This window comes from Chenopodium quinoa, unplaced genomic scaffold (assembly GCF_001683475.1).
Source record: "Chenopodium quinoa cultivar QQ74 unplaced genomic scaffold, ASM168347v1, whole genome shotgun sequence".
NCBI lineage: Eukaryota > Viridiplantae > Streptophyta > Magnoliopsida > Caryophyllales > Amaranthaceae > Chenopodium > Chenopodium quinoa.
The window spans coordinates 171,239-191,085 of NW_018742681.1; the positions used below are offsets into that span (position 1 = coordinate 171,239).

General features: G+C 41.5%; 2 protein-coding genes across 2 annotated transcripts; one reads left to right on the forward strand and one right to left on the reverse strand.

Moving 5' to 3' along the window:
* Window positions 1-5,017: 5,017 nt before the first annotated feature.
* LOC110722377 lies at window positions 5,018-11,574 on the reverse strand. The gene is made up of 6 exons (XM_021901642.1): window positions 10,863-11,574; window positions 7,311-9,876; window positions 6,317-7,223; window positions 6,156-6,243; window positions 5,635-6,066; window positions 5,018-5,553 (listed from the first exon to the last, which is right to left on the reverse strand). The coding sequence occupies exons 2-3, from the start codon at window positions 9,866-9,868 to the stop codon at window positions 7,187-7,189; spliced, it is 2,595 nt and encodes an 864-aa protein (XP_021757334.1). The 5' UTR covers window positions 9,869-9,876; window positions 10,863-11,574; the 3' UTR covers window positions 5,018-5,553; window positions 5,635-6,066; window positions 6,156-6,243; window positions 6,317-7,186.
* Window positions 11,575-11,603: 29 nt separating this feature from the next.
* On the forward strand, window positions 11,604-15,528 carry LOC110722452 (ribosome-binding ATPase YchF-like). Its single transcript, XM_021901722.1, has 5 exons — window positions 11,604-11,834; window positions 12,554-12,742; window positions 12,876-12,929; window positions 13,968-14,078; window positions 15,448-15,528. The coding sequence occupies exons 1-5, from the start codon at window positions 11,604-11,606 to the stop codon at window positions 15,526-15,528; spliced, it is 666 nt and encodes a 221-aa protein (XP_021757414.1).
* Window positions 15,529-19,847: the final 4,319 nt, after the last annotated feature.

Below are 19,847 nucleotides of genomic sequence, written 5' to 3' on the forward strand. Positions count from 1 at the left end.
ATTTTGCTCATGGCGTCAGCTGCAAAAACAAACGGCAAAGTTAATAAAAGATAAACAACAAATGTATGAAACAACAGAGTATTCGACAGGCCGACTACCTCTTGAGCACCGACTGCTGAGGCCGCAGGCGGCCAAAAAGTACTCGTCATAGAGCCACTTGAAGCTCGGGACGCAGTGCAGGGGTACTTGCTCTCGTACCCCTGAAGTAGAGTCGACCCTCGACTCTACTTTAAAGAGTCCTTTATCAAGGATCTCTTTCTTAGCCTTGGGGGGAACAGGCGGCATGCTACGGCCGCCTGCAAGAAGAGGCGGATTCCTGTTCCACCTATTGAAGCGCTTGTTCTGCTCAATGTCAGAACTCTCAATGATGAGGAAGGTGCTCCGCCAGTCCTTCCACTTGTTTGCTTTACCTCTTGTCATGAGGTAGCCCCTGTGGCTTGTCAATTGATACCAGCCGGTACCGCCTGTCTTAGGGGTCCGGCTGAGATAGTTCATATGGGCGAAAGCCTCGAAGCTCGGCTCCACCCCGTGCAGTTCGCACCCGGCCACATATCCGAGTACGTTGACCCAAGAGTTTGGGGCTAACTGCCATAACCCCAACTCATACCCATCCAAAATCCGCTGAACAGCCGGATGTAATGGGAAGCGAAGCCCTGCCTTGATGGCCGCCTCGTAGCAGCCAAAGCAGGAGCATTCGTAACTGGAACCAGCCGGCCAGACGACTGTGTCTTCTGGATCCGGCACAAACACTAGAAAATCGGGGCCCATGGTGTGGTTTGCAATAAAGCTCTCCACTTTCTCTTGCATGGCTGTGATTCGGCCCCGAGGTACCGTGCAGTAGTAGGGGGTATTTAGCTCTCGGTAAGAGGCGGATGGTTCCGCCCAATTGTCCCCCTTCTCAACTGCGTGAGAAAGTCTCGCCTCTTGCAGGCGGCTGTTTTTCTCTTCTGTACCCAAAGAAGCCTGGCCAGAAGAGCTTGACGAGGAATCGTCCTCGGACGAGTCTGAAGAGGACGACTCCTCCCCTCTCCCGGAGGGGCCCGCCTCCTCTCTTTGAAAAGGAGCAGATTTGTTAACTGTTAAATTGGAAGGGGTCACTATGACTCCCCCCACAGAATTGCCGGCATCCAGGCCGCCTTGTCTCACTTCAACATCTGGCGCCTGGTCAGATGTTTCACTAATCGGCACCCTGTGGGAGGAGCCGTCTGAATTTGAGATCCTAGCTGTCTTTTTCGTTCTGGCCATCCTGCTCTGCATAGACACAGATACAGTCGGACTTTGTATAAAGGGCAAAGATGGGTCCGGAAAAGGGCAGGCGGCACTCCTAGTCCTAGATTCAGCCGTCCCCGGTGACCGGCTGATCACTAACCTAGGTCGTGTCGTGTGCTTCCGTGGTGCCATTTCAGAAAATAAAAAGAAAATTAAGAGTAAGAGAACTGAGTTACCTGAACGAGTGACGGTTGATGAAGTTCTGAAATCCTGTGCAGTCGGCTTGTCAGAACAGGCGGTAGGCAGAAAAAGTCCAAAATGTAAGAGCAAGTTCAGGGGTCCAAATGTTCTCAAATAGTTCTCAAAGTGTGAAAATGACTCAAGGCAACTCTCCCTTATATAGGCGAAGTGAGAAGGCGAAGGGTCACTTCCAGAATTCAAAATTTGGGCGGGAAAATCTCTCGTCCTTTCGCCGACTGACACCTGTAGCAGGCCGTCGCCCGTTACTGTGCGACACCTGTCACAGGTAACACGTGACCAGTCACGTGCCACCTGTGAGGGGCAAATGATTAGGGGATTTTGCTCCCACCAATCGGAATGCGCCACGTGGACCAATCAGGTCCTGCCAAGTGTCCCCTGGTTGGAACTGTCAGGGCTTGCCACGTGGCACGCGCTTATTCGTCCACCTTGGACCTGTTATGTCACGACATGTGGCATACTCCATGCCTAATGGAGAACCCGGCCACCCGGGCCCAACTTCCGAGGGAAGCCCAATCGGCCCTAGGTTTACCTAAACCTAGAATGGGCACGTTTCCCAAGGTTATAAATACCTCCCTTAATCCTCATTAAGAGAAAACACAAGAAGTTTACGAAAAACATTACGGAACAAACACATTAATTACACACAGTAATAACCGGCTGATCTCGCTAACAAAGCAGATTACCTACATTAAACACTCTCACCTAGAGAGACCTTATTACTTTAATTTCCGCATTAATTACTCCTTAATCAGGTACTAACTTGACCGTTGAGGCGGAGCTCACAGGAGTCTCCGTTATTTTGCAGGTACAGACGTCCGGTTCCAGTCTCGGAATTGTAACTCTCCCGCAGGACATCAGAAAACCCCGAAACAATCATCATTAACCTATAAAGAACATGATATATTATTTAGCATCGCAAGAATGTACATTATTCACAAACTGAATGTTCATTACAATAATTGGAAAGGAACCCTCTGTTTAGTGAATAATACTAATAATATTAATAATAAAGTACATCATCCATATTAATAATGAACATAATGAATAATAATGTACAAAACCGTATACAGGTTCAAATTAAAAATGATTGCGACAAAAAAATAAATAATGTACTTTCATAATAAAAGGAATGTTCACTAACCTTTCTATGAGATCTTATCAAATGCCTCTTTGAAATAGGAACCCTAGGATGATTATGCTCCATTATATGTGTTAATCACAATGAACAAGCCAATATCCTTGTCAACATCAAACTGAATAAAGGCTTTGCAGCCTGTACGAAAATTCCTCTTTTGGTACACAACATCTCTGTCTTCACTTTCTTGAAACAAGCATATGAACATTGACAAATTCTTTGTCGAATTATATTACTATTTTTCTTTGTCCTCTTTCTTTCCTTTACATATACCAAAACCATGCTTAAAAGCGTATTGGTTATACAAATCACTAGCATGTTTATCACTCTTTACTCTCCTGAAAAGTAACTCAGATTAGAGAAGCCTATAAACAACAAATGACTAAAATTATATTATCGTGCTTGTCCTAATATAAAATGTACATAATATTATAATAGAAAGATCATAGAATCATATATAACGTACATGACCTAATGTAAAAGGTATATGACCTAATTGAAATACTATGCAATTAATATAATATAATTTTTAAATAATATCATTAATTTCAAAGTCTTAATAATTACAAATGTAATCAAACAAAATTATAAATCATATCAACATTGATTTCAATGCCAAAACTATTACTAATTTTACAATGAATTTGGATCACACTGTCAATTAAAGAACGTAAAACAATGCAATAAAGAACATCTTCTTCATCCTGTGATTTGAATGTCAAAATAATAATTTTTTTTTTTTTTACAGAAATCCAAATATAATTATTGATCATCATATTTCATATCAATATTGATTTGAAATGATCTAAACAACATTGATTTAAATAAAATATAGAGCAGACCACCATTGATGACAAGCTATTCTCGCCATTGATGCCTAATCTTTAAGGTTTGAATTTTCCACACAATGGTGTTTTACGGAGATACGGGGTAATAGAATTGGTTACTTGCGCGAAAAATGATACCGAGCAGAGGAAGTAAAAATGAGTAAAATCAAATTTATCAAGTTGTTTGACTGTTTGTAAATCAACCAACTTTTTTGGGTTTTTTTTTTAAAAAAATAAAATAAAAATAGATGAAATGACGAAATTATGTTATACTTTCTCCTCCAAAAAAAAAAGCTATGTTGTTATGAAATATATAGAGAGAGAGAGAGAAAAAAATTAAAGGTTTTCACTATCTGTAATATAGTTGTAAATACATATGGATGAAGAATGATGAAATTGCAATTGCTTTTAAACCGAGTATCTATAGTGAAAGCACACTACTAGTACTAGCCTCACACATGAAAACTTTACCATAAACTAGGGTGTACCATGCTTGGTACACCCAACACCCAATGTACACCATGTGTAAATGTACACTAGCATCAGCTGTACATTTTATTAAAAAATATAACATGAATTTTTTGCTTTATCTGCTCTATCAAAAAATTCACCATCACATCAAAATAATCTTCATTGTGATCATCCTTAGCAAATCGCCGATCAGAATTGTGACGAAATTCATCTCGTTCTACCATTTTCGATGTTAACCTTCAACTTCTCTCTCTAAAATTTCAATTTCTCTCTGTTTTAAAAACTCCAAAATGAAAGAATGTGGGATATATCTAATTAAGAAAGTAATAAATATGGAATAAATAACAGAATTCCTATACTTAAGCAAGCAATTTTTTTTAATAAAATGTACAGCTAACGCTAGTGTACATTTACACATGGTGTACATTGGGTGTTGGGTTTACCAAGTATGGTACACCCTAGTTTATGGTAAAGTTTTCATGTGTAAAGCTAGTATTAGTAGTGTGCTTTCACTATAAAAAGTCGGTTAAATGCAATTATAATTTCATCATTCTTCATCCATATGTATTTACAACTATATTACAGAGAGTGAAAACCTTCTTTGCTCTCTATCTATATACTTAATGACAACATAGCTTTTATTTTGAGCTCTTTCCCAAATTAAGGTCAAGAAGAACCGCAATTCCCAAATTGCAGCCAAAGTTTTAAGAATTCCCAAAGTACCGTCCACGTAAGCACTGGTTAAAAAACCGGTTTTTTTTTTCCGGTCCAGGGTAAACCGCTACTTCAAGTAGCGGTTTCTTTGCAATAAACCGCCACTTCAAGTAGCGGTTTTTTAGTTTAAAACCGCTACTTGAAGTAGCGGTTTGTTTACAAAAAACCGCTATTTAATGTAGCGGTTTATTTTGGAAAACCGCTACTTCAAGTAGCGGTTTACTTTAAAAACCGCTACTTGAAGTAGCGGTTTACCCTGGACTGGTTTTTTTTTCAAACTTGCATAATCACTCAAAAAAAAAACCTGCAAGTTGTGTACCTGTAAAACATGAGATATATAGCATATTTTCAACACAACCACCATAAATAACAAGTTTATGAAGATCTAAGGAAGTCGAAATTGCAAAGTCGAATATTTTTCAATTGATTAAATATAACAAAATCCAATTCTAAGCATTTACAAAAAAATTAGTTTAGTTCCAAAATATACACTTAGCTCGGGCGTTGCTTCTTCCCATGAGGTGACGATGAAGATGATGCAGCTGTCTCCTCTGGAATGTCATCCAGGCCAACTCCAACCCCAGACGTAGTGTTGCTACGCCGTCGGTTTCTCTGATACTGGCGATGCACTAGTGGAGGAGATGTCATGATAGTATGCTGAGAAGGAGTCGGTGGACGGAAGGCACGTGCTGAATGGCCTCCACGATGAGGTGGTGGTCTGATCGGCATAGTGTGCACAGTAGAAGATGAAGACGTGGACGGTCGAGGCTGCTGAATAAGGTGTGACTGCCCCACCCTAGACAAGGTTTGGCCACAAAATGATGTAAAACCCTGCATCGTCTGTATGGCAAATGGTATAGCCGTCTCTGGTGGCAAGTGGGAGATGGTCTCAGTAGCTCCCGATAGCTGGACGTGCAAATCAGCAAATGCATGTGCCTACATTTAAGTGTAGTTGTAATGTTAGTAAAATGAAATCAAAAACGTAAGAACTAGATTGAAATGAAGTGAAGTTCATACAAGCAGGAGGTCCGAGGTAGCTGGCTGGTAATGACTCGGGGGGCGCTCCTGCGAAGGTGGAGTAATGACCAGTCTCGTGATGCGACGGTACCAAGCCATGTACTCTGTCATGGCTGGGGAAGAAGTCCCAGTGAACGGGTATCCCTGGACGACTAATGCCTCTCGTCAACTCCACTCGTGTACATGGTCCGAATGCCGAATCTCCCAATTACGCTGTCCCCTTCGATCCTTCCTGTGTAGAGCAACGTCCGTGTCTACATCCTGTGGGATCGGCTGGTCTAACCCGAACTGACGAAGGACTCGGTCTGGGAGGTGGAACTCAACGACGTCAAAGCATATCAGAGGTGCCCGTGAACGCCAAATGTGCATGTCTGAGCGACAAATCTCCGGAAGTCGATCCATCACCGCCTCAGTATATGGCTGCCAAATCATCTAATTCCCAAAACAAGTATGTCAACATGTATATGACTAACATAATGGAAGAAATACAATGCACAAAAAAAAAGAAACACCGATTGTACCTGGTCCTCGCGCTGATGGTCAAACGCATCTCTGTAGTATGGTAGTCCAGAAGCAGTATGCGCACACGATAGATGGACACGTAACCACCTGTAAAGACATGTTAATAATAATTCTTGAAAGATAGAATTGTAAGAACATGAACTTGAAGCAAACATTGTACCTGCACGCCAAAGGGTCAACACCTCGCTGATGCTGAGTCCCCAAAATGTCATCCTCATCCTCAGCCTCAGGGTCCTCCTGTGGCGGATCTCGAGGCCTCCTAATGTATGGTCGGCCAATAGTAATATGCTCCCACGACCACAACTGTAGTAGGATGAGCGGGCCTCCAATCTGTCTTGAATCTCGCTGACATCCTCGACATAGCTGCCGATACAAAAAACCAAGAGTCGCACTCCCCCAGCTGTAGGTCGAAGCTGTCCCCCAGTCTCGAAGGAACGGCAAGTAGTAGAGTGACACAGCATCGCCACTCTTGTCGGCGAACAGAATAGATCCCATGAGAGTGAGAATGTAAGCACGGCTATGGCGCTGAACTGTCAAGTCATCAGCTCCCTCTGGCATCTGTGAGAAGTGACGTCTGAGCCACGTCAACTTCAAAGTAGATCCCTCCAGAAACGGCTTACCGTTATCATCATGGCCAGGTCGAACTCCCAGCAACTCCTCAACTAGGTCATGTCATCCCTCAAATGGAGGTCCAATGACAGGAGGGTCGTGCACTCTCAGACCTAACAGGACGGAGACATCCTGTAAAGTAATGGTGGCCTCACCTACCACTAGGTGGAAAGTATGTGTCTCCTGCCTCCACCTCTCAACCAACGCCGTAAGAAGAGATCGATCAAGCAAAAACCCTCCTCCCAAAATCCTATGTACACCGTAAAACCCAGCAAGCCTAACGTACTCTAGTACTCCGCCATCTACCCTCCACTCACGTCCCACGCTGACCATATGCTCCCTAACTGAGAGAACTCTATCAGCTACGCCACTCCAAACATCGTGGCTCCTATGGGAAGTCTGCAAGCGTAGAACAGATGGATCAACTGGGCCTGGACGAATCACCGGCTCCATGGGACCTACACGATAACAAAAAATTGAATTAATGTTAAGCGTTCGAGAAAAAACATAAATATTAAACAAGAATATATAATTAATCATGTTACCCAGATGATCCAAATCCACCAATAAGAGTAGGACATGTCTTCTTGTTATGCCCAGGTCGCCGACAAACACTGCATGCCTTCTTCTCACGATTGGGACGCTCATCCATTTCATTTCGAATTCTAGTGGACCGTCGGCCTGGGCCTCTTTTCAAATCTGGGTTGGCAATAGTAGTAGGACCATTGTAAGCTAACCAGTGGCAAGGATCAGGAACTGGTGCGAAACACTTCGCGTATGAACGCCTGTATTCGGCGGTCATGAAAAAAGAATCCACAAAGTCTGCATGTGATAGGCTTCTATGACGACAAACTGCTAGTACATGAGAGCATGGGAGCTTGTATATTCTCAATTTCTCACAAGTACATGTCTTGCTCAACAGATTCACAGTGTGGGAGTTACCACCTTTACCAGCTTTTCTTCTTCCACGACCGGTCCTAACCTGATACAACCCGATGGCATCATAGTCAAAAGCAACAACCTCATGGTGCGCGGCTTTCTCCATGTTGGCTTCTATTGTCTTCTTAGCCTTTTCCGATAACTCATGGCCCTCTTCAAGTCTTCTTTTACTCCAACTTCTTCTAGTTGCAAAATAGGAGTTAACCCGGAAAAAGGTCATTTGCACTAAAGCGGTTATCGGGAGACATCGAGCCCCCTTTAAGACTCCGTTGAAAACTTCCGACATGTTTGTAGTCTTCACACCAAACCTGAAACCACCATCATGATGAATGGACCACTTACTGTACGGAATTTCCATCAAGTACCTACGGGCCTCTACATTCAAGTCACCAATTTTGTTGATGTAGTAATCAAACTTCTTCTTCTGCCTTGCAGTAGCTGCTTTGCCAAAGAGGTTCTTTATGACGACACTTTTAAATTTTGAGTTCACATTAGAAGCCAAGTGTCGTGTACAGTACTTGTGGTAGGCATTGGGCTCCTCCCAACCACTTCCAACTTCTTCCATTGCTGCTAAAATACCAGCATGTCTGTCAGATATCACACATAGCCCTTTCCTATCTGTAACTCGAGCACGAATACAAGCCATGAACCAAGACCAACTATCATTGTTCTCTCCTTCGACAACCGCAAAAGCAAGGGGGAATAGTTGAAAATTGGCATCCGTTCCCATAGCAATGAGTAGAGTGCCTTTGTATTTGCCATATAAATGAGTGCCATCAATGGTGATAAGGGGTCTGCAGTGACGGAATCCATCAATACATGGCTTGAATGCCCAAAAGACTCGTTGGAAAACATGTGTTCCAGGAACCGTACACTCTAACAACCTCCACTCAACAACAGTTCCAGGATTTGATTCCTTGAGAGCTTGCATGTACTTAGGCAACTGTTCATATGAACCCTCCCAACCCCCATAAATGAGTTTTATTGCCTTTTGTTTCGCTAGCCATGCTCTCTTGTAGGTTATTTGGAATCCATCAAATTTCTCTTTCACAAGTTGCACCATTGTCTTGATTTTCAATGAAGGATCAACGCGAATGACATCTAGAAGAGCATTGCAAACGAACTCGGAAGTCAGTAGCTTATGATCTCCCGAGTCGATGTCACCAACACAGTTACTTGCATGAGGGCCGTTGTACCTCACAATTTTAAACGTAGAGAGTGTTGGATCTTTCACTCCTCTAAGCCTCCACGAACAACTACATTGTTCTTTCCTCTTGCACTCAACAACATATTTCTCTAGCTCTGCCTCCACAACTCGAATTGTTTGATTTCTAGCTATGGAGTAAGATTTCACATCATCTTTCAGTTGTTGCAATGAGTCAAACTGCTGACCAACCTCAAATTCCCCCCCATTGTTATATGTCTCATTTCCTAACCAAGACATCCATGAGTTATTCAAACGAGGATCAACTTGCGCCACTTCATTGAAGTCTGAAGTGGGGGCGCTTCCTTTAATTGCCTTATCACGAGCTTCAATTACCTCTTCATCATCATCTTCATCAGTGTCATTCATCTCTGCATCGCCAAATACATCAACATTGTTTGGGTCAAGAGAATCAAGAATGCCTTGTGGTTGTGTGCTTGTCGAGGTTCCAACATTAGGCGATGAGGCCGGAGACCTAAACTGTGAGAGATGGTCATTGACATAATGTGGATCAACAAGCATTCTTGTGAATGACCCTATGCCCACACTTTGAACACCAGTGGAAAACGGTTGATCCACACTACCAAAAAAATCCATCCCCGGAAAGGAACCAGTGTTAGTTTGCACAACTGGCTCCTTTGGAACTTGTTCAATGAACAATTGCATTGCAACAGAAGAACTCTGAGTCACAGCAATCCACATAGCTCTAACAGCGTTGTCGTCATTTAACGGAATTGCAACATATGCCCCAGCCATAGGATAACGCATAACCACCTTCAACTCCACACCTCTAGGATCAACACTCAATTCTTCATATAGCTTGTTCAGAACTTGTGAATATGTCATCGCAGAATGTACAAACACAAATTTTTGATTCCCACCCCTATACGTTATATCGCTATCTTTGTGGACAATTTCTCCACCCCAATAGCAATATAGAGGGTAGTTCGGAACCTCCATGTTTCATTCTAGAAAAGCCCATTATTAATCAAAGATATTAGATTGCAAAAATTCATTAACAGTGTGGCAATGTCCTAACATCAAGCAAGCAAACTACACAATTATAGCAACCTAAACTGAGCTATGAAGGTCTTAATACCTCTTGAAGCTCAACATGGGCATAAGTCATGACTACATGTACTTTGAGCTCATGTACTTTGTGTATAGAAGCTCTATTTTCACTTTCAAAATCAGCAATTATAGCAACCTAAACTGAGTAATGTGATCGAAACCATTAATAATTCTACAAGGGTTATATGTAAGGTAAGTAAATCAACAACAACAACCAAAACCAACCACAAACATACATACAATTCTGAAACTCAATAACAACAACAATAAACAAGAACACTAACAACAACAACACAACCAAAACCGAAACTCAATAACAACAACAATAAACAAGAACACTAACAACAACAACACAACCAAAACCGAAACTCAATAACAACAACAATAAACAAGAACACTAACAACAACAACACAACCAAAACCGAAACTCAATAACAACAACAATAAACAAGAACACTAACAACAACAACACAACCAAAACCGAAACTCAATAACAACAACAATAAACAAGAACACTAACAACAACAACACAACCAAAACCGAAACTCAACAACAACAACAATAAACAAGAACACTAACAACAACAACACAACCAAAACCGAAACTCAATAACAACAACAATAAACAAGAACACTAACAACAACAACACAACCAAAACCGAAACTCAATAACAACAACAATAAACAAGAACACTAACAACAACAACACAACCAAAACCGAAACTCAATAACAACAACAATAAACAAGAACACTAACAACAACAACACAACCAAAACCAACAACAACAACACATACATACAATTCTGAAACTCAATAACAACAACAAACTCAATAACAACAACAAACCCAATAACTGAATACAAAAAATAATTAGGGCACTTACCACAAACAAGAAGATCAGCACGTTTCTTCTGAAATTAGCGAAGCCGACCACTAAAGTCGAACCCTCGGCGTCAACAGCGGCGGCCTTCGTTGCTGAGGAATGCTCCGGCGGCGTCGGTGGATTCCTTGGCTGCGCCGGCTTCCGTTGAAGGAGGTGTGATTTTGGTGGAAGGCGTGGATGGGATTTTGGTGAGAAGACGAAAATGAAAGAGGAAAGTGAAATCGGGAAATTATACCTGCTAGAAAACCGCTACTTGAAGTAGCGGTTTATTAAACAAAAACCGCTACTTGAAGTAGCGGTTTATTAAAAAGAAACCGCTACCTGAAGTAGCGGTTTATTAGTAAAAACCGCTACTTCAGGTAGCGGTTTTGCTGTAGACCGGATTTAAAATTTCTTCCCCCTGAACCGGTGACGTGGACGGTACTTTGGGAATTCTTAAAACTTTGGCTGCAATTTGGGAATTGCGGTTCTTCTTGACCTTAATTTGGGAAAGAGCTCTTTTATTTTTGGAGGAGAAAGTAGAACATAGCTTTGTCATTTTATCTATTTTTATTTATTTTTATTTTTTTTTTAAAAAAACCCCAAAAAAGTTGGTACAAATAGTCAAAGAGCTTGATAAATTTGATTTTACTCGTTTTTACTTCCTCGGTGTTATTTTTCGCGCAAGTAACCAATTCTATTACCCCGTATCTCCGTAAAACACCATTGTGTGGAAACTCAAACCTTAAAGATTAGGCATCAATGGCGAGAATAGCTTGTCATCAATGGCGGCCTGCTCTATCTGGTTTACAAATGCCATTCAAGTCTTCCTTTCTCTCTACTGACCCATCTCTCACTCGTTGTATTACCACCAACCATGTAATCCTTAGCAAACGAAGCTTATCTTCTTCACCACTCAAAGTTTCCATGAGTCTGAAAGCTGGTATTGTTGGTCTCCCTAATGTTGGGAAATCCACTCTTTTCAATGCTGTTGTAAGCCCATCTTCCTCTTTCTCGCTATTCTACTCACAATGCTGCTATCTGGGTTTATGCCTGAAAGGTGTTTGATTATATGACATTATGAGTTATGCTATTAATTTTGATAAAATGTCTTGAATTTGTATGATTTGGGAATTTATGGGATTAATTTGTTGTTATTTTTTTGTCTGTTTAATGTTTGTGGGTAGTTTATTGATTGTTTATCTGATTAAGTTGTTCATTGTTATGTTAGCTTAGTGTTCATTGTTGGTGGTGATGAACGATTGACGGCACGGTGAATTTGGGGTTAACTTTAGTTATTGGCAATAGAAATTTCAACTGTTTCTCCTGCCAATTTCTTTAGACTTGGGTGATGTCGTTTCATCTGATGTTCTTCTGTTAGCAGGTAGTTTTTAGTTTAGAACTATCACAATCTGACTTTTCATTACTAATTTATAAGTGTTTAGCCTTAGTTCTCCAAGCACAGAGGCTGCTGAATTTGTAAATATGCTCCTTAGATGTATGTGATTATGTCTCTTTGTGTAGATAACTAGGTACTGATTCTTCGTTACTTATTTTGTTTGACAAGTTCGTTTATTAACAGTAGAATCCAATGCCTAAGCAGTGTTACACTTTGTTACTGCAGATGTTTATTATTGGAAATTTTTGTGTAGTTTTAATTGTTTACTCCATGGCATGTCAACTGTCATATTAAGTGAAGTAGAACTTTACAGGTTGAAAATGGGAAGGCGCAAGCTGCTAATTTTCCTTTTTGCACAATAGAACCAAATGTTGGGACTGTGGCTGTTCCAGATCCAAGGTTGCAGGTGCTTTCTGATTTGAGTAAATCTCAGAAAATGGTCCCTGCATCTGTAGAATTTGTGGATATTGCTGGGCTTGTTAAGGGGGCCAGCCAGGGAGAGGTTTGAACATATACTTTATTAGAAAGTGTATATCCTTCTTTAATTCCCTTCTTTTCAAGGTGTTCCTTATAGGTTGCAAGAGTATTGATGTCCTCATGCACACTACTCTTATTTGTTATTGTTCGAATTGCAGGGATTAGGGAATAAATTCTTATCTCATATTCGTGAAGTCGACTCCATACTTCAGGTGCTTATTATATATATTACTAGTTATTTAGTTCAGCTATATAGACCCCCTAGCCAAGGTAGGCTGTAAATCACAGTGACATGAAAGAGGGTATAGAGAATGTTTGATATGCAATAGCAATTATAGCTTTGCTGTAAAGATGTTTTTCAATTGTCTTGTGTGTGTAGATTTAAATCTACTAATTCATTTATTTGTCAAATAACAAGGTTCAATTATATAAATATAAAGTGACTCAAAGATATGCAATACCATCCAAAGATCCAACTTGCATCATAGAATTTCGAAAAATGTGAAGCTTTTGTCATGGTGCCCAATGACCATATAGATGAATGTGGGTTTGACCATATAGGGTATATGGCTGATTATACCGGCTGAGTATTTTTTCATGGTTGTCTACATTAATACAATAATGTTATTTTATTTTATGTATTTTGTAATTTATGTTTGCGAAAAATTGTCAGAATGAAGAATTGCAGAGAACAAAAAGTTTAAAAATTGTAATTGGAGTCCTTTGTTGGGATAATTGCTAAACAGAATGTAAATTACATGGGAGACTAATGGTAATGGCTATTGGCTAAAGAGGCTGGTTTGGTGTCACTTATGCCTCCCATTTTTATATAATGTAGAAAATGAAGCACTTGATTTTGGATGGATGATCCTTGATCTTACTCATAAAAACCTTTTTGTCCATGTGTGTTACTTTCCCTTCTAGGTCTATATAGAAAAAACAAAAAAAAAAAATCCTGCTCAAAGGATGATAGAAAACTTTGGGAGCTATATATTAATTCCTTGCAACTCTTGGGCCTAATACAGCACACCAATTAATACATGGGCTGCATGATCTACTGTTTCAGTCTTGCCATTGTGAGGTCTTAGTCATTGCAACAATGCATTTTATGAGCTGTAAGTGTCAGATTAGTGTTCTCATTATTTTGGTGCCAAACATAAAGTTCTTTTCTTCTGAATCACAGACTATAGGGTTAGTTTTTATTCTTTACTATATATCAGACAAGTGGTTCTGATTGTTAATGTGTTTAGGTTGTACGATGTTTTGAGGATAATGATATTATTCACGTAAATGGACGAGTTGAACCAAAGTCTGACATTGATGTCATCAATCTAGAGTTAATCTTCTCAGATTTGGATCAGGTACATTGCTGTGGCTGTTATATTATGTATAGATCTTTAATGCTTGAATTAAATTTATATCATTGCTACTGCGTGGGCGTAGAGGTATAGAGAAATGACAAGATTTTCCTAATTAATGTCTGATGAAATCTTTTATTTGTAATGAAATTATCTTCCTGCCTCATATTGGTCTTATGTCTTTGGTGTTTTTGTAATTCTCCTTAATCTTATATTCAGAGCAAAGGGTATTATGGGCCAAGAAGCTGAGTTAATAACTAGGTGTCCTTGTTTTAAGTCATCAAGTTTGATTCTAGACAAACTCCTGGCAAAGGTTTAAGCTATTCTGTTCTCAAGTAGCTTCCGAATCTGTTTGACTCAGTGTCACTGTTAACTATCCTTGTGTTTGCTATTATACTATAAATTAGCAATGATCTTTGAAGTCTGTATCAAAGATTTATTAATTGAATTATTAGCAATGTTTTCCTGAATGTCAGAGTGCTTATATTGTTAATGCTGGGGAAATTTCTATGATTTAGTGCTCATTTTGGCAGGCTAATTGCACGCCTAATCGAAGATAACCTAAGGTCCACGCCCACCTACTACTATAGATAAGGATGTGAGAGTCGAACCATAAGGAGATAACTATCCTATGGATGTCAAATAAAAGGATAGACTATGCAAAAGGGACTTGTTTTGGTGTTGTAAGAAATATTTTAATAAACAACTAGATCAAATAGCACGAATATAATCAAATAATAAAAGTCTCAGACACAGATTCACTATTAATGAATACCAGGAATGGATCAAGAATCATATAAACAACACTATGGTAGTACTGTCTAGGTAAACAAGTCCTCTCAAATCAGCTATTTCTCTTAGAACATCATCACTATCTCATCAGTTTTGAGGTCGTTTAACATAATTATGTGGTATTCTCAAATTGATCTTTCTGTTAAGGCTTTTAGTATGGTCACTGCACTTCTAAAAGATGCAATTGACATTGGAGGCTGTAGCTTCAGTGATTCTTTTCCATTCATTTATTGTTTACTTCCAACTATCCACATATGAATTATTGGAAAATTTGCTTGTACTCGATATAAAATGTTCCGCCAAATTTATACAGCCAATTCTAAATACTTAAAAAGAGAAAAGTGGTTATTGAATTATGCTGAATTAGCTGTCATATTTCTTAGCTTACTTTTCCTTACGAGATTCCTTGGTAGAAGGTTTGTCCTAGGGCAAAGGACTCTTGATCTGTAAAGACTACTTAATTGGTAAAGAAATTAAAGCTTACAACCCCCCCCCCCCCCCCCCCCCCCCCCCCGGTAACCGTAAAACAAATAATTAACCTGTCATTATTTTTCTCCTTGAAGTCTCTCAATATTGGCAGTTGGACATTGTTTGGGAAAATCATTCTTATGATGGCATATACAGATATACCATAAATAGTAGTGGGCCTAGGACTTTGTAGTCAGCTAATATTTAGGATCATAGCTCATATTCAGTTAGAGAACAGGTTCATAATTTTGGAACCAGTTTGCAAAGATACTGGTTACCACTCAAACCAGTTGATACTGGTTTCTTAATGCATCAGTCAGCAGTCAGCACATACATTATTTTTTCAACTTGTAAAGAGCTGTCATGTATTGACCTGTAGACAGTAAAACTGATATCATGCTACATTCATCTTTACCATTTACATAAATTGTTTAGGTTTTTTTTTTTATTTTTTTTTATTTTTATTTTTTTTATTTTTATTTTTTTTTTTTTTTATAGTGATGTGAGATTGTTACTACTTACTATAATTGCAACCTTAATCATGATATAATACTTTGCTAGGAGCTAGTCTAAAACTGGTTGTGCATGAGGTACCCAAATACTTTTGCTTACTTGAGAACAAGATTTTAAATAGTTATATTGAAGAAAATGTATTTTAAGTTGATTTAAATGAACCCGCTCCCTTTTTTCTTTTTTTATTTTTTTCATTTTGTTGACTTTGTCCACACTGTATCATTTTATTCTTAAGGTTAGATAAACTCTACGAATTATAATTTACAAAAATGATACTGGACTGCCCCAGATGAGGTCTCAAATCCAATAATTATGGAACTGGTATAGAAACTGAAATTATTGAATAATCTAAACTGGAATCAATTATGACAGGTTTCAAGCTCTATGTCACCGCCATTCTAGGAAAAATCATCTGGTTGGTACCTGTTTAGGGTAAAAATACCCCGTCCACGTGGCCTAATAGCATGCTGACACGTGTCAGCCTCAGATAGGCCCAATGGGATCCAATCCTCTGCTAACACGTGGCACCTTAACTCTAAAAGGGGAACTGATCCCCTTCCACCATAAATAGAGGAAAATCTTCATTTATTACTTATTCATAAATACAAACACAAAAACCAAGCATTATTAATTGCAGAATTCTCTTTGAATCAGAGACAAAAACCTTTACATTCCGCACTTTAATACATCCGGAAACGTTCTAACTTGATCGTCGGAGGCAGAACTCCACCCAACCGGAGTTTCCGTGGTTTTGCAGACGGTCGACGCGCATTCTTGGAATTGTAACTCTCCCGAGGGACTCCAAAAACCCCGAAACAGTTGGCGCCGTCTGTGGGGAGAGTACTTCTGAGATGACATCCGAATCTGTATCGCCTACTAAGGGAAAACGGCCTATGACCGAGACCGAGGTCCACACGGACCAAGATAATGATGACGACTTTGAGGTCGACACCTACGTGGCCCCAGACGGGTCATTTAGAACAAGACGCACCCGTTCTAAAGAAACAAGGGAACGGGGCGAAGATAAAGCTGGTCCTAGCAGCCCAACCATCAAGCCGGCTGGAGACCCCAGGCAGCGGAAGGAGCTGCCCCCGTAAGTAGAGACGAACTCATGAAATTCATGACGAGTTTCAAAGGGGATTAAGGACCTGATAAGCAAGTTAGCTGGTACCAACAAGAGTCAGCCGGTTAAGAAGCCTTCTCCCTCCGGGAAAAAGCATATCAAGGATTGTGTGCCCACTCCTCACCCTAAACCAAAAGGGGCGGACGGGCCCATGATCGACCTATCCAAACTTCGTTTTCCTGAATCAGGGCAAAGGAAGGCCATACGGCAAGTTTAGCCGGATGGGTCAAAAAAGACTTACTCAGACGCCCGGATGTTCATCCAGGAGAAGAGGAGTCAACAAATGTTTGAGTCGGCCTCAAACGTCGATGTACCCAGACAGTTTTCGGAATACTTCAATGAAGCATTCGGAAACAAACCGAGAGAGTCAGTCACGCGGCATGTCTGCACGTACTGGCCCTCAGATTATCCAGCCGGCTCCATATGTGCCCCAACAGCCATACATGCCGTATGGATCCCCATACATGCAGCCGGCCCTCTTTGGGGGTCAGGCAGCACAGCAGGTCCAGCCCATGGACTGGCAGCTCCGGCTGCTAAACCTTGGGGAACAGCCGTCGGCGTTCTCCAGGGAGATAACCGAGGCGGCTTAGCCGGCCAAGGTTAAGAACGTGTTGGTTAGTACCTATGACGGTACCACCAACCCGGAAGACCACCTAATGGCTTACACCAACCTCATGTACTTACAGGGGTTGGATGATGCCGCCTGGTGCCGATGCTTCCCGGCTACATTGAAGGGCATAGCCCAACGATGGTTTGGCAATCTGCCAGCCGGATGCATCAACAACTTCAAGTCGCTAGCATACCTGTTCGCGTCCAACTTCTCCATGAACATCCCTGCCAAAAAGACAAGTCTCGACTTGGGGGCTATTCAGCAGGGAGACAAGGAAGGACTAAGGTCCTATGTCAAGGCGGTTCAATCTGATGAGAATTCAGATCCAAGGGCTGTCTGACAAAGTTGCCTATACAGACTTCTTCAAAGGTCGGAAGGACGGGTCAACCTTTAAGTTCGACCTGGTCAGAAAGAGGGTTGCTACCCTCCAAGAGGCGTTGATGGAAGCCGAAGCCTACATATAGGCGACGGAGCTCTGTGCCATCAAGCACTCGTCGGACCCTAAGAAGTCCGACAGGAAAGACAGCCGGCTAAAAAAAAAGAGAGCAAGAAAAGAAAAGAAGTCTGGGCGGCGGATCATTCTGGTCAGCCGCCTCAGAAGAAAAAGAGAGAGTTGAAGCCGTACGTCCCCAAGTACGAGTTCAACAAGGACTGCTCCTTCATCCTCATGGAGATCAAAGGCCGGTTGACCATTGAAAAATCGGCAGCAATGAAGAGTCCCATTAAAAGTCGGGACAAGAGCAAGTACTATCAATTCCATGAGGATATAGGCCATGACACCAATGGCTGCTATAGCCTCAGGACCGTCTGGCTGATGAGGTGGCTGATGAGGGGGCTTTGAAGTCCTATATGATGAAGTCCAAGGGTAACCCCAAATCAAACAATGGACAACCGTCCAAGAAGCCGGTTGTGAGCTCTGACACTGATGAAGAGCAAATCTTCACCATAGCAGGCGGTTTCGCGGGAGGGGGTCCTACTATCTGGGGTACCAGGGACAACATCAGGAAGCTTGTCAACTCAGTGGATGAGGGCCGGGCGTTGAAAGACACCTTCCCTGAGGTCCTCATCTCTGAGAAGGATCGGGGCAAGGTCAGACGACCTCATGATGACCTTATAATCATCGAATGCAAGGTTGCCAACCAACGAGTAGGCCAAATTCTTATTGATACCGGGAGCTCGTCTGACCTTATAAGTTATCAGTGCTTGGCGAAGCTAAAGTACAAACCTGGCATCATGCACAAAGCCTCTCACCCCTTAGTTGGCTTTGGAAGAGGGGTAGTGCATCCGGTGGGCAGGATTGACCTACCCATCCGGCTAGGTGAAAAGGGGAAGGGACGACACATGGTCATCAAGTTCTTGGTGGTCGAGGAATGGACCGCCTATAATCTGTTTTTGGGCCGTCCAACCCTCAATGAGTCCAAGGCAATCATCATCCCATCCCTCATGTTGATCAAATTTGAGAGGGATGATGGAATGGTGGGTTCCATGAACGGGGATCAGAAGATGACAAGGAAGTGTTATCTCTCAGACGTCAAGCCTACTGTGGCCGCAGCCGGCCAAGGCGAGGAACCCATTGACCTTGATGACTTCAAGGAAGCCGCGTCTGCTCCCAAAGCAGCCGACAAAAAGAGAAAGGCGGACCACCTGGTGGCCGTCAGAAAAGAGAAGCAATAGCAATCATTGATTGGGGAACGATCAGATGATCTCCGTCCCCAACCGGCTGGTGAAAATATTGACATTGTTCTAGATGACAACCGTCCGGAACGAATCGTTAAAGTGGGGATGGTTGCCTTTGTCAAGTTGGGTGCTGATTTGCATCAACTACTGAAGGAATTCAAAGACAGTTTTGCCTTTGAAGTGGAAGAGATGCCAGGTGTCCCGGATCTTGCTGTCCACAAACTTGCCGTGGATCCAAAAAAGAAGCCGGTAAGGCAAAAGAAAAGGAACCTTGGCGAGGAAAGATCTCAGGCGGCAGCCGTCGAGGTCAAGAAGCTGCTGGATGCCGGGTTCATTCGGCAATGCTACTACCCGGATTGGGTAGCCAATGTTGTCCTTGTTAAAAAGCTGAATGGTACCTGGCGGATGTGTGTTGATTACACAGATCTGAACAAGGCATGTCCAAAGGATAGCTATCCACTTCCAAAGATCGACAGTCTGGTACAGCCGGTCATGCCTTGATGAGCTTCATGGACGCCTATTCAGGCTTCCATCAGATACCCTTGTGGAAAAAAGATCAAGAGAAGACGACATTCGTCACTGATCAAGG

Excerpts from the sequence above, each read along its gene's own strand:
- LOC110722377 (XM_021901642.1), bottom strand. The coding sequence starts at position 9,868 with ATGGAGGTTCCGAACTACCCTCTATATTGCTATTGGGGTGGAGAAATT. Across the intron at positions 7,224-7,310 it reads GGTGGATTTGGATCATCTGG|GTCCCATGGAGCCGGTGATT; the intron begins GTAACATGATTA and ends GTTATCGTGTAG.
- LOC110722452 (XM_021901722.1), top strand. The coding sequence starts at position 11,604 with ATGGCGAGAATAGCTTGTCATCAATGGCGGCCTGCTCTATCTGGTTTA. Across the intron at positions 11,835-12,553 it reads CCACTCTTTTCAATGCTGTT|GTTGAAAATGGGAAGGCGCA; the intron begins GTAAGCCCATCT and ends AGAACTTTACAG. Across the intron at positions 14,079-15,447 it reads TCTTCTCAGATTTGGATCAG|TTGGACATTGTTTGGGAAAA; the intron begins GTACATTGCTGT and ends CAATATTGGCAG.